At 43.4% G+C, this 14,154-nt stretch overlaps 1 protein-coding gene across 1 annotated transcript; it reads right to left on the bottom strand.

Moving 5' to 3' along the window:
• Positions 1–4,992: 4,992 nt before the first annotated feature.
• Positions 4,993–13,928, bottom strand: LOC139415993 (uncharacterized). The gene is made up of 7 exons (XM_071164219.1): positions 13,651–13,928; positions 12,808–13,007; positions 10,995–12,473; positions 10,641–10,877; positions 10,205–10,429; positions 9,962–10,028; positions 4,993–9,866 (listed from the first exon to the last, which is right to left on the bottom strand). Exons 1-7 carry the CDS (start codon positions 13,820–13,822, stop codon positions 8,704–8,706), a joined length of 3,543 nt encoding a protein of 1,180 aa, XP_071020320.1. The 5' UTR covers positions 13,823–13,928; the 3' UTR covers positions 4,993–8,703.
• Between the last annotated feature and the right edge of the window lie 226 nt (positions 13,929–14,154).

A 14,154-nucleotide genomic window follows, 5' to 3' on the forward strand; every position in this document is an offset into this window, starting at 1 on the left:
GCCTAACCGGCTTCAATGGCCCTAACCAAAACCCAAACAAGAAACCGGTGTAACCAATAAGACAAAACTAACAGAGGAACAAGCAGGCGGGCCTAACCGGCTTCAATGGCCCTAACCAAAACCCAAACAAGAAACCGGTGTAACCAATAAGACAAAACTAACAGAGGAACAAGCAGGCGGGCCTAACCGGCTTCAATGGCCCTAACCAAAACCCAAACAAGAAACCGGTTTAACCAATAAGACAAAACTAACAGAGGAACAAGCAGGCGGGCCTAACCAGCTTCAATGGCCCTAACCAAAACCCAAACAAGAAACCGGTGTAACTAAACTAACAGAGGAACAAGCAGGCGGGCCTAACCGGCTTCAATGGCCCTAACCAAAACCCAAACAAGAAACCGGTGTAACCAGTAAGACAAACCTAACAGAGGAACAAGCCCGCACAAAAGCAGGCAGGCCTAACCGGCTTAAATGGCCCTAACCAAAACCCAAACAAGAAACAGGTGTAACCAATAAGACAAAACTAACAGAGGAACAAGCCCGCACAAAAGCAGGCGGGCCTAACCGGCTTCAATGGCCCTAACCAAAACCCAAACAAGAAACCGGTGTAACTAAACTAACAGAGGAACAAGCAGGCGGGCCTAACCGGCTTCAATGGCCCTAACCAAAACCCAAACAAGAAACCGGTGTAACCAATAAGACAAAACTAACAGAAGAACAAGCAGGCGGGCCTAACCGGCTTCAATGGCCCTAACCAAAACCCAAACAAGAAACCGGTGTAACTAAACTAACAGAGGAACAAGCAGGCGGGCCTAACCGGCTTCAATGGCCCTAACCAAAACCCAAACAAGAAACCGGTGTAACCAAACTAACAGAGGAACAAGCCCGCACAAAAGCAGGCGGGCCTAACCGGCTTCAATGGCCCTAACCAAAACCCAAACAAGAAACCGGTGTAACTAAACTAACAGAGGAACAAGCAGGTGGGCCTAACCGGCTTCAATAGCCCCAACCAAAACCCAAACAAGAAACCGGTGTAACCAATAAGACAAAACTAACAGAAAAGGAAAAGGGGATCGGTGGCAGCTAGTAGACCGGTGACGACGAGCGCCGAGCGCCGCCCGAACAGGAAGAGGAGCCACCTTCGGTGGGAGTTTTGACAGTGAGAGAGAAACCAACCATTTATCGCTTTCCCTACCGGAACCCTTAAAGGATGAAGAGCATAGAGAGAGCCCTGCCCCTGTAATTCCTGGACTGGAGATCTTACCGGTTGAAGATCAAATGCATGTTGAAGATAATGTTATGCATGACATGCTGACACATGTTCCAGCACGTAACAGGAAAAATGTTAGATGCATTATGAACAAAATAAAATACTTAAAGGGGGCCGCTACTTGGAAAGGCAAAGGAGAGTTTATCTTTCAGGGAGATGTTGCCAAGGGTTCTCATATGATGGACTTGCTTAAAAGTACCACAGCATCCCACAAGATTGCTGATGACAGAAGACCTCCTCGGTGGCGTCAGTTTCTTAAAGCCCTGGCAATCCTCAACATTCCACTCTCGGTTGTACCAAACTATAAGCTTCACCAACAGATTGTTGATGATAGAAGACCTCCTGGGTGGCGTCAGTTTCTTAAAGCCCTGGCAATCCTCAACATTCCACTCTCGGTTGTACCAAACTATAAGCTTCACCAACAGATTGCTGATGACAGAAGACCTCCTGGGTGGCGTCAGTTTCTTAAAGCCCTGGCAGTCCTCAACATTCCACTCTCGGTTGTACCAAACTATAAGCTTCACCAACAGATTGCTGATGACAGAAGACCTCCTGGGTGGCGTCAGTTTCTTAAAGCCCTGGCAATCCTCAACATTCCACTCTCGGTTGTACCAAACTATAAGCTTCACCAACAGATTGCTGATGACAGAAGACCTCCTGGGTGGCGTCAGTTTCTTAAAGCCCTGGCAGTCCTCAACATTCCACTCTCGGTTGTACCAAACTATAAGCTTCACCAACAGATTGCTGATGACAGAAGACCTCCTGGGTGGCGTCAGTTTCTTAAAGCCCTGGCAGTCCTCAACATTCCCCTCTCGGTTGTACCAAACTATAAGCTTCACCAACAGATTGTTGATGATAGAAGACCTCCTGGGTGGCGTCAGTTTCTTAAAGCCCTGGCAATCCTCAACATTCCACTCTCGGTTGTACCAAACTATAAGCTTCACCAACAGATTGCTGATGACAGAAGACCTCCTGGGTGGCGTCAGTTTCTTAAAGCCCTGGCAGTCCTCAACATTCCACTCTCGGTTGTACCAAACTATAAGCTTCACCAACAGATTGCTGATGACAGAAGACCTCCTGGGTGGCGTCAGTTTCTTAAAGCCCTGGCAATCCTCAACATTCCACTCTCGGTTGTACCAAACTATAAGCTTCACCAACAGATTGCTGATGACAGAAGACCTCCTGGGTGGCGTCAGTTTCTTAAAGCCCTGGCAGTCCTCAACATTCCACTCTCGGTTGTACCAAACTATAAGCTTCACCAACAGATTGCTGATGACAGAAGACCTCCTGGGTGGCGTCAGTTTCTTAAAGCCCTGGCAGTCCTCAACATTCCCCTCTCGGTTGTACCAAACTATAAGCTTCACCAACAGATTGTTGATGATAGAAGACCTCCTGGGTGGCGTCAGTTTCTTAAAGCCCTGGCAATCCTCAACATTCCACTCTCGGTTGTACCAAACTATAAGCTTCACCAACAGATTGCTGATGACAGAAGACCTCCTGGGTGGCGTCAGTTTCTTAAAGCCCTGGCAGTCCTCAACATTCCACTCTCGGTTGTACCAAACTATAAGCTTCACCAACAGATTGTTGATGATAGAAGACCTCCTGGGTGGCGTCAGTGTCTTAAAGCCCTGGCAGTCCTCAACATTCCACTCTCGGTTGTACCAAACTATAAGCTTCACCAACAGATTCAAACTTTAAAACAAAACCCTTCAAAGAGCTACAGCACCCCTAAAGATGTTCTAGCAACCCTTCCCCCTTTTGAATGGGTCAATAATAACTCATTTATGGATGAATCTTCACCCCTGAACGCCTCCGGACCTTTTCCTAATCCTGATCTCTCAGGGAGGTTAGACTTTTGAATGACTTCTGAATGACTTTTTATTAAATTCAATACATTTTATTTTAAAAAATGAGACAATTTAACATTTGTGACATTATTTAAACATTTGACTTGAGCCTACACCTTGATTATAGGGTCTTAAAAGGACACATACTTAAAACCGTTTGATATTTTCTAACCAAACAATCTACGGTGCTATCATTACTTCTTAAATCATCATTATAAAGAGACATAACATCTTCAAAAGAAACTCCATGGGCTCTTTGGCATAGGTAGAATACACAGTGTTGGACACATGTAGTAGAAAGGTTATCTTGTACTTGTTTGATGCTTTAGTAGATATTTGATCCATTTTTGTCCAAAAACTGTTTAATAGTTGGGGGAAATGGGAAAAACCGGGGGGATTCCATAGGAGTGAAAAAAGTTTTGATTTTTCTACCTCCTTCATCTTCTAATGTCACAGCTAGTCAATGTTTACCAGGCATGTGTTTAGGATGGGTATTGACAATAAACATGTCCGGTCGATCCTTCCCTTTCTCAATAGGTAGTTCATCACAAGCCCATACTCCACAAAATTGTTTTCCAATCAAGTGGCTCATGAGACCTTCTAGTTCTTGGGTAGTCATGTTTTTGCTCAATGATCCTTAATATCTTAATTACTAATAATCCACTAAGACTTGTCTTCGGGCATTCACTTCCAAGATTGAATCAGAGCATGCATAAACAGTCATACTAACTGTACAAGCTAAAGGTGTAGTCCTGACGCCCCCCCCCCCCCCCCCCCCCCCCCCCCCCCCCCCCCCTCGGGTTGTGCTGTGGCGGAGATCTTTGTGGGCTATACTCGACCTTGTCTCAGGATGGTAAGTTGGTGGTTGAAGATATCCCTCTAGTGGCTGTGCTTTGGCAAAGTGGGTGGGGTTATATCCTTCCTGTTTGGCCCTGTCCGGGGGTGTCCTCGGATGGGGCCACAGTGTCTCCTGACCCCTCCTGTCTCAGCCTCCAGTATTTATGCTGCAGTAGTTTATGTGTCGGGGGCTAGGGTCAGTTTGTTATATCTGGAGTACTTCTCCTGTCCTATTCGGTGTCCTGTGTGAATTTAAGTATGCTCTCTCTAATTCTCTCTTTCTCTCTCTCGGAGAACCTGAGCCCTAGGACCATGCGTCAGGACTACCTGGCATGATGACTAATTGCTGTCCACAGTCCACCTGGCCTTGCTGCTGTTCCAGTTTCAACTGTTCTGCCTGCGGCTATGGAACCCTAAACTGTTCATATTTACTCTTGAGGTGCTGTCCTGTTGCATCCTCTACAACTACTGTGCTTGTGGAAGGCAACCCAAAACATTTGACCCAAGTTAAACAATTTAAAGGCAATGCTACCAATTACTAATTGAGTGTATGTAAACTTCTGACGCACTGGGAATGTGATGAAAGAAATAAAAGCTGAAATAAATAATTCTCTCTACTATTATTCTGACATTCCACATTCTTAAAATAAAGTGGTTATCCTAACTGACCTAAAACAGGGCATTTTTACTTGGATTAAATGTCAGGAATTGTGAAAAACAGAGTTTAAATGTAGTTGGCTAAGGTATAAGCAAACTTCCGACATGAATTGTATACATCATGGTCACATTACAATATGTCTAAATAGTGCCATTTAACCGTTGTAGTTACTTTGTGGTATCACCTATGCTTAATGTACATGTAAGTCACAAGGGAGAGAACTTAGGGTTGTTTAGTCATTGATTTTATATTTTAAAAAGTGAAATATTACAAGAAAGTATTTAGAAATAAAAAATATTGCACAAACATTGATTTTCTTAAACTTTTCTTAACATGTTCTAAACATGACTATTTGTGGTAATCACCAAAAACGGAAAACATGTTGAATGAGATTTTATTGGTATGACATACACTTTTACAATTTTAAATACACTTAAACTGTTTAATTACACCTATCATTTCTAGAAAATAATGATGTAATGCATGTGTTAGTTTTTGGATTGACCAAATCTGCAACAGTCAACAACCATAATTATTAATACCCATGAATTATTACTTACGAAAAAAAACAATAAAAATATTATAATACAACAACAAAAAATAACTAATGTAATGTAAGTTCTCAATAATACTTCTCAAACATGTCATGACCATAATTTAATGTTAGTGATCAATAATATTTAATCAAACATAATTACTGTAATTTACAACATGAAAATGAGCAAACATTTTATCAAATATACTGTAATTTACAACATGCTTTACCCTAAACAGATGCGCTATCAGGTTACATAAGCACTCACTCGATAGCGTGAGAACGTCAGGACTGGATGTACACATATGGGCATAACCACGTGACACATAAAATAGGTCATCAATCACTTTAGACGGTTTGCGTTCAACTGTATTCTCTCTAATATATCAAATTGAAATATGCATGCTTTACAGAAAATACATTACTGCAAATTAAAAGAAATGTTAAGAACATTTACTCTCTGTGTCCAATGATTGGGTCATATTTTATTGCTTTGATGTAATAATAACTTCAATGAAGTCAAAGAGTAAAAAACCCATGTGTCCATAATCCTAATTCCTAATCATCTATAAATATTTGCTAGGTATAGCCCCGCCTTATCTCAGCTCACTGGTCACCATAGCAGCACCCACCAATAGCACGCACCCCAGCAGGTATATTTCACTGGTCACCCCCAAAGCCTATTCCTACTTTGGCCACCTTTCCTTCCAGTTCTCTGCTGCCAATGACTGGAATGAATTACAAAAATCACTGAAACTGGAGACTCATACCTCCCTCACTAGCATTAAGCATCAGCTGTCAGAGCAGCTCACAGATCACTGCACCTATACATAGCCCATCTGTAAATAGCCCATCCAACTACCTCCTCCCCATATTGTTATTTTTTTATTTATTTTTGCTCCTTTGCACCCCAGAATCTCTACTTGCACATTCATCTTCTGCACATCTATCACTCCAATGTTTCATTGCTAAAATTGTAATTATTTCCCCACTAGGGCCTTACCGCCCTAATCCTACCTCATTTGCACACACTGTATAGATTTGTCCTATTGTGTTATTGACTGTATGTTTGTTTATTCCATGTGTAACTCTGTGTTGTTGTTTGTGTCGCACCGCTTTGCTTTATCTTGGCCAGGTGGCAGTTGTAAATGAGAACTTGTTCTCAACTGGCCTACCTGGTTAAATAAAGGTGAAATAAAATAAAATAATTCAGGTGTGTGAACCATAAACCTATGGATGGTTATGGCCCAGAAAAAATATATAATCATTTTCTAGGGCTGTTGCGGTGACTATATTACCGCCACACTGGCTGTCATGAGTCATGAACGCAGTAAAATGCCATGTGACCTTAGAGTCACGGTAATCTCCCTTTGTGCGGTCTGGTAGTACACAACTCGCGGTCATCAGATTGCTCTATTGTCCCTCTAACCACTCTGAAATCAATGCAAATGCAATCGAAAATCACATCAAACACATAATCAAAACAGTATGTGCTTTTAAAACTCATCTCACTGTGATTGTTAGGTTAGATTACTTGTTAGATATTACTGCATTGTCGGAACTAGAAGCACAAGCATTTCGCTACACTCCCATTAACATCTGCTAACCATGTGTATGTAACAAATAAATGTGATTTGATTTATCAGTTTGAAGAAAGAGGTTCAACGACAGGTTGAAACTGAGTGGAAAACATGGATGTGGAAGTCGCTTCAAAGCCTAACACAATGAAATGGACAGCGCTAAGGTGATGATTAATTCAAAAGGCCAAGCCCGAAAAAAAAACCTGCATTTAAATAATGATTGTGCATACAACACATAGCCTACCACATGGTATGCATGTCAGAAAAACATTTTTTAAAAACTGATTTTATGATGTCTATGGTACATAATTGGTCTATCCTATACAAATTCAGTTAGCCAACAATTATAGATAATTTGTGTTTTTTTTAAATAACTAATAGGCTGACACATTACCTTTAGCTACAGACTAGCTCACCACCGTGCATTTCCATCTCCATCTCTCCTTCATTTCTTATTGGAGCACGCTGAGAGAGGGGCTGTCAACAGTTTAATGAATTATCTCATCTTTAGTTGTTGTTACTTTAAATTTTCCGAACAGATTTAACTTGGTTGGCCAAATTAAGCACTTGTTAGCTGCAGGAACCGGGTTGGAGAGCCCATAGCATACAGAGTTTGGGCGGAATATCACCTGTCGCGCCGCTCGACTGTTTAGTGGTTGATGTGTGGGGTGAAAAAACCGAGTAGCCTACCTCATTAGTTAAAAAAATAAAATAAATACTGTCAGGAAAGCGGCTTCTATTCGCTATTCGAGTGCATACTGATGACATACTTCCCCTGCCTCTGTTCCTGCCCATTTTATAATGGCCCATTCTAAATTTAAATTAATTTGACATATTAGTAAAGGCAAGATTAAACTGTGGGTGAAAAAAATAATACTAAATAAAAATATGATCACTCGATGAGAGAACAGCTTGTGCAGCCACAGGCAAGGACCGGAGCGCCAAGTTTTTTTGCGACTTTCTCAAATCATCAATAGCCTATAGTCGCATCATGCAGCCCATATGTTTGGATTTTTAAGGTTTGTACTTTCTAACTCTTTAGGAGCTGCTTCAAATGATCACTTTTACGCTCAACATAGCCACTTCATATGCGCACTCGCTCCAGAATATGACAAATATCCTATCTATTTTATTCGGCTAAGTTCAATTACATTAATCTTACTATAAAATCACATGTTATAAACTATTGGAACGGGACTCAAGCACATCTTGTCTGCTAAATGAACAAGCCTACAGACTATGGTATGGCGCATAGCCAGATGGAGCATTTTGCCAGATAACATTCTGTTTTTCTGAAATACATTTTCTTCACATCATAATGTTTATATAGACCTTCCTAAAATAAATAATAGGTTTATTGCTTTGGTGTATATTCAATTGATTTAAACTTTTTAAATGTAGATGTTCCAAAAGTACACATCAGTGGCTTGTATGCAGCTGGTATGAGTGGAGGCATCCAAATGCTAAACGTGTTTATGTTAATTAATAGTCAATTACAGTGAGACCAGCAGTCGTTTGCATGACAATAACCGACTGACAACATTTCATGACTGCCACAGTCCTATGTGCTACCATACCCTCGATTTTTTACAAAACTTTGAAATATATATATATATATATATATATATATATATATATATATATATATATATATATATATATATATATATTTGGACAAGCAGCTACATATGTTGGACAAGCAGCTATTGTTCACTAGGAGCGCCGCCTCTGAATTAGCATTTCCTGTTTGCTTATGGCGGAGTACAGCTCACTGAGTGGGCCGGCAGGTAGCCTAGTGGTTAGAGTGTTGGGCCAGTAACCGAAAAGTTGCTAGATCGAATCCCTGAACTGACATGGTAAAGATCTGTCGTTAACCCACCCCTAGGCCGTAATTGAAAATAAGAATTTGCTCTTAACTGACTTGCCTAGTTAAATAAAAGGTTAAAACAAAATATATAATAATAATAATAATATCTCATCTACTTAGAGTTACTGTCCCTTAGCAGAAGGTGTCCTGCTTGGTCATGAAGACGCGTAGCTTCATGGTAGACAGCATTGGCTGCTTTCTCTGCTGCCTCCTGTACTGTCTCTGCCTCCTCTGCTGCAGTAGCTCCTACTATCCCTCCTCTTACTGCTCCTGCTATTGCGGCCATCCCAACGACAACTCCTACAGCTATGCCTACCCCTGCACCTGTCTTTGAATCCCCTCTCATGGTCGCCCTGTTCTTTGCTACAAGTACTGGTCGTACTGCCTTTGTCACGGCTGCTGGCCCTATTGTCATTGAAGCTGCCATCTGACGTTTGACTAAATTAAACAGTGGTTTTGTAGCGAATGGAAGTGGGATCCCTATCACCAGTGCCACCCCAAGAAAAGCTCCTACCACTGCACCTGTTGCTATCCCTGACCATTTGATCAAGAGTTTCTTCCTTGCTCTTTTCTTGGCTTGTTTTCTGATCTCTTCCTCTGACATCTGGCCTTTTAACTCCTTCCTAAGACCCTCTTTCTCTGCTTGTATTAATCTCTCTGCCTCTTGGAGCATCTCGTTGGTGTAGAACCCTCCTCCGTTATCTCTCACCATCTTCTCTATGGTGTTGAGTAACTCTGCTACTTGGTACTGGTTGCTGTACGGACCCTGCTGATTGGTGTTCCAGTATTTGTTGTCGATCACGTGACAGCGGCCTCCACATTTCTCCACAAGCTTGTTCAGTTCAGCATTCTGTTGGACAAACTTCTCAACGGTCAAACCATTGAGCTGGTCACCATGAGTGAAGAGGACTGTAGCATATTTGAAGGCCTCTGGTGAAAAATACGTCTCGATTTTCGCTACAGCTTCGTTCTCGTGGACTGTGTACCGTTCAACTTTCAGTACAATGAGAAAGGCATGCGGCCCTGGAGCACACTCTGTTATACATTTAACTATTTTAGGTTTCAGCTCCTCTTCAGGGATGTCAGTGTCAAAGAATCCAGGTGTGTCAATCAGGGTGATGTTTCTCCCTTTGATGTTCTTGGTATGAGCTTTACATTTCTGTGTTGAGGAGGTGGAGGAACTGTCTACGAGGAACACATCATCTTGTCCGAAGATGGTGTTTCCAGCACTGCTTTTACCTCCTCCGGTTTTCCCCAGCAGCACAATCCTGATGTCTATAGGGAGGGTTCAGAATTATAACTTGAAATGGATCAATCATATCGTAATAATGTATTTGATTTAAAGGTGGGGGTGAAGTGTTGTAACTCACCTTGCTCTGGTAGAGTACCTAATACGAACCCTCTGAGATGCAAAGCATTCTGGGCAGTCTGAAAAGCCTGTAGATTAGAACAAACAATACAACTGCAATGAAGGACTGTAACTGTTATTATTGAAAACATCTATAATTATGGATGTATGACAGTATTATAAAATGGTTTGGCTGAAACAGTGAAGTTAAAGTATGTTTTCCCCAATGCACTGAGTGAGACCTTCTTCAAAGGTCTCTGCTCACCTTGGTAGAATCTCTGTCATTTGGATGGACAATGATGCGGACAAGGAAAGGGGTTCTGCTCGCTCGGTTCTGCTCATACCTACGGATCTCTTCTAGCAGAATCTGTGTTACCACATTGTCAGGGAACTGGAGAGCCACACCAGTTCCAACTAAAGGGAAGGCAACGGAACGGAAGCGCCGCTTCTCACAAGAGGTCAAAATGTTCCTCACACCCTGCCTCAGAGCCTGAGAGAGGACCGGAGGTCAAGTGTTAATGGAGGTTCAAAGGTAACAGCACACACACACACACACACACACACACACACACACACACACACACACACACACACACACACACACACACACACACACACACACACACACACACACACACACACACACACACACACACACACACACACACACACACACACACACACACACACACACGACCCACCTGTACTGCTGGTCCTTGGGGGTTGTTGTCCCAATGTGCACAGCTGAGGAAGAAGACACGGCCAGAGCTGAGACCAGACAGTCCCTCCACCAGGACGTTGTCACCAGGTGCAGTCCGTCCCCCTGATTTCCTCACAAACGCTGTCATCATCCCTGGTCCAGCTGCCTCCAACAACGCATTACCAACACGGGAGGAGAGAGGGTCACTGCCAACCATGGGGGACACCAGGGCATCCACCTTCAGAGAAAAAGAGATGGAAAAAAAGAGAGAACATTGAGTCAGTATGAAGTCAACCTAATTCACAGAATGTTGTTGAATCAAGGCTGCGGCCATGTCAGTGTGTCTCTCTCTCACCTCCTGTTTCTCTATGGTTCCCTGGATGATCTCCACCTGGACACAGACCTCTGGAGCCACTGGTCCCCTGGTGGAGGCAGCAGTGGTGTCTCTCTGAGGAGCATGTGTAGTGGTAGTGGTGGTGCTGGACTCTACCTCCCACCCAGGAAACTCCCTCTTCCCCTCTAATAGCCTATCACAGGCCTCCTGCATGGCTTTCACTGCCTCTCCACTCACATCAATCAGAGTGACCTTGGTAAGGATGTGCTGTTTCCTCCCAAAGTCCCTCACTGCAGAGACTATGGCCTCAGAGCACACCTTCAGAGGAACGCCCAATATCCCCGAGCTGATGCAGGGCATGGCCAAGGTCTGGAGTTCCATGGTCTCTGCCAGATCCAGGGCTGCCTTTACTGTCTTCTCCAGCAAAGGGCGCTCATTCCTACCTACGCTGCCCCCTACTGGTCCCACTGCATGCAGCAGCATCTTACAAGGCAGATTCCCTCCTGTAGTCTCTACCACTGTACCTGTGGGCACTCTCCCTATCTGCCTAACCAGATCCCTGCTGGCCCGCTGTACCTCAGGCCCCCCCGCCCGGCTCAGAGCTGCAGCCACGCCCTCAGCATGATCCAGGTCCTCATTGGCTGCGTTCACCAGCGCATCCGCCTGTTCCATGGTGATGTCACCTTGACAAACAACTACCTGCAGTCCCAGACGGAGGCGATAGCTGGTGGCTGCGACCATCTCCTCCTGTATCGATCCGGTTCCTGCTTCGCTGACTACGCCATCCTGATTCTGTTGATGGTGTCTCACGACTCTTACACTGGACCTGCCCATCAGAAAGGCCCCAATCTCCTCCCTCAGCTCCTGAACCTCCTTCATGTGGCCCAGCAGATGCACTCTACACCCAGGACCATACCTGGCTACCACCCTGCATCTGCACTGGTTCATCTCCTTCACCTTTGTCTCAAGCTTAGACTTCAGTTCAGCCAGGAGGGCACCGTTGGGCACGTCAATCTTCTCCTCCCCAAACTCCCCCAGCAGATCCTTCTCAGCCTGGTCCAGTTTCCCAGGTGAGAGGGAGAACAGACGGAGCTCTGTATCCCCCAACTCTACCTCCACATGGAGTCCCAACCCCAGCAGACTGCTCAGGTTCCCAGGCCTCCCATACTCCTCCCTCAGGAAGGACAGGAGGTGGGGGTACACCTCAGGCACCACCCGCTCCAGCACCAGAGAGATTTTATCTGTAACTAACTGTCTGGCTGCCTGGACTTCATTTGCATAGCCGTGCAGTACCAGCTGAGCTGAGTCACCGCGTGTCACCTTCACCCCTGGAACAACCTCACCTAGATCCTTCTCTATCACTTCACCTAGAAGAAGGAGCTGGACCTGTCCCAGATGACAGGTGGTGCGGATCTTCTCCTGCTTCCCTGTGCTCAGACGATGGAGTACATGTTCTTGACCACCAGGTGGAGATGTCTCGACCGGGAGGGAGTGGTGACTCTAGATTTGGAAAACAAGTGAGTCATTGCAGGGTAATTTCACTGTGGTCATGACAACAATATTTTATTATCTTTCTATGATTATTGCAGTTCAACAGTACTACTGCTTCTGGGATATCTGATGATTCTCCATTCTAGCGTGGAGGTATTTTTCAGTTTACTTTAACATGGTTATATTTAGTTAAAATGACTATATTCCCTCAACATTACAGAACCATACATTTATACCTCACAAACTGGCAAACATCCAAGTGTTGGCTAACAGTGCAAATACAACAACAGTGTATTGTCGTCATGTGACTCTGTTTTGGTGTGCCTGTATAGTCTGGCCTCACCTGACTACTGACTGGGGAGGTTGTTGTGGGTGGAGGCTCCTGACTGCTGACTGGGGAGGTTGTTGTGGGTGGAGGCTCCTGACTGCTGACTGGGGAGGTTGTTGTGGGTGGAGGCTCCTGGCTGTCTCTCAGAGTGAGGAAGAGAGGTCCTCCAGGCATCTCCAAAACATGATTAGGTTTCTGAAGTACCCTCTGCTGGACTGGAAGAGATAGAGTCATAATGAGTTGTTGTTGTCATGTAGTTGTAGTAATAACAATACCAACAATAATAATAAGTTGTACTATATATTAAGCCTTTTGCATTCAATCCAGGACTTGAAGAGTTAAAGGCTACATAGGCTAGAGGAGTTGTGCTATAATCTATTAAGTAATATACTGTATGTATATGTATATCTATAAAGTTATTAATTAATATACTGTATGTATATGTATATCTATAGTTATTAAATCATCTAAAAAGTTATTAAAATAACAACTTTCTCCCTTTTTAGATTGATAAAGCACTGTAGAATTAATCAACATAATGAAAAGCCAAAGTAATGCATTTGCGCATGCCTGTCTGCATAAGCGTAGCCTGGCTATGGTAAAGTGAAACTTAAGCCGATACCAGATTTATTTGTTGTGTATGTCTGAAAAACATTCAGATTTAACACATCCTACTACAAATCCTACTTCAAATATTATTGTTTTACCCAAGTGTAGCCCTATTCAAATAATACATATTAAACATGTAGAATAACATATTGAAAAACAAACGTTCACTTATGAACGACTTTGGCAAGACTTGGCTATATGGTAATACCGCACTCCATATTCAATCCCTTAGCCTAAACATTTTCGTACCTGTCTTGTCAATAAATGCGATCTTGTAGACTTTGTCACCAACTGACTCTACTGGTCCACAATCTCCGCCACCGGATTTACGTTTAATTCCAAAGTACCTTTTTATCATATTTTTCTGTGATGGGTCCAGAGTCTGACACTCGAAGAAAACAGGGTATTTGAAAACGTCCATATTATAAAGTAGTCTGGCTATTATTTGTCGTTGACCCTATTAGAAAGAGCAAATCAGTCGATCGAGGAGAATACGTAGACGACACTACATGCACGCTCGGACTCCTATATTTTGATCATATTTGCTTGAACTTTAGATATGGTCCGCCCTGGCCCAAAAATAGACGTCTATTATTGGTCCAGATTTTGTCAGTCCAGACCATCCCCAAATCAACTTCCGTGGATTTGTGGCACTCTTGAGGGGATTCAATTAATATGTCCCGGGCGCCAAGGTAGGAGTGTTTTGCAGCGGGTGCAAGTAGATTGATCATACGGAAATTGTTAGGATTGTAA

Source organism: Oncorhynchus clarkii, chromosome 9 (assembly GCF_045791955.1).
Source record: "Oncorhynchus clarkii lewisi isolate Uvic-CL-2024 chromosome 9, UVic_Ocla_1.0, whole genome shotgun sequence".
Classification (NCBI taxonomy): Eukaryota; Metazoa; Chordata; class Actinopteri; order Salmoniformes; family Salmonidae; genus Oncorhynchus; species Oncorhynchus clarkii.

Bases quoted from the DNA above. Each gene is read 5' to 3' on its own strand.
- LOC139415993 (XM_071164219.1), bottom strand. From the start codon at position 13,822: ATGGACGTTTTCAAATACCCTGTTTTCTTCGAGTGTCAGACTCTGGAC. The intron at 12,474-12,807 runs GTGAGGCCAGAC...TTCCAAATCTAG, and splicing joins CCTCCCCAGTCAGTAGTCAG to AGTCACCACTCCCTCCCGGT. The intron at 10,029-10,204 runs GTGAGCAGAGAC...TCTAATCTACAG, and splicing joins ATGACAGAGATTCTACCAAG to GCTTTTCAGACTGCCCAGAA.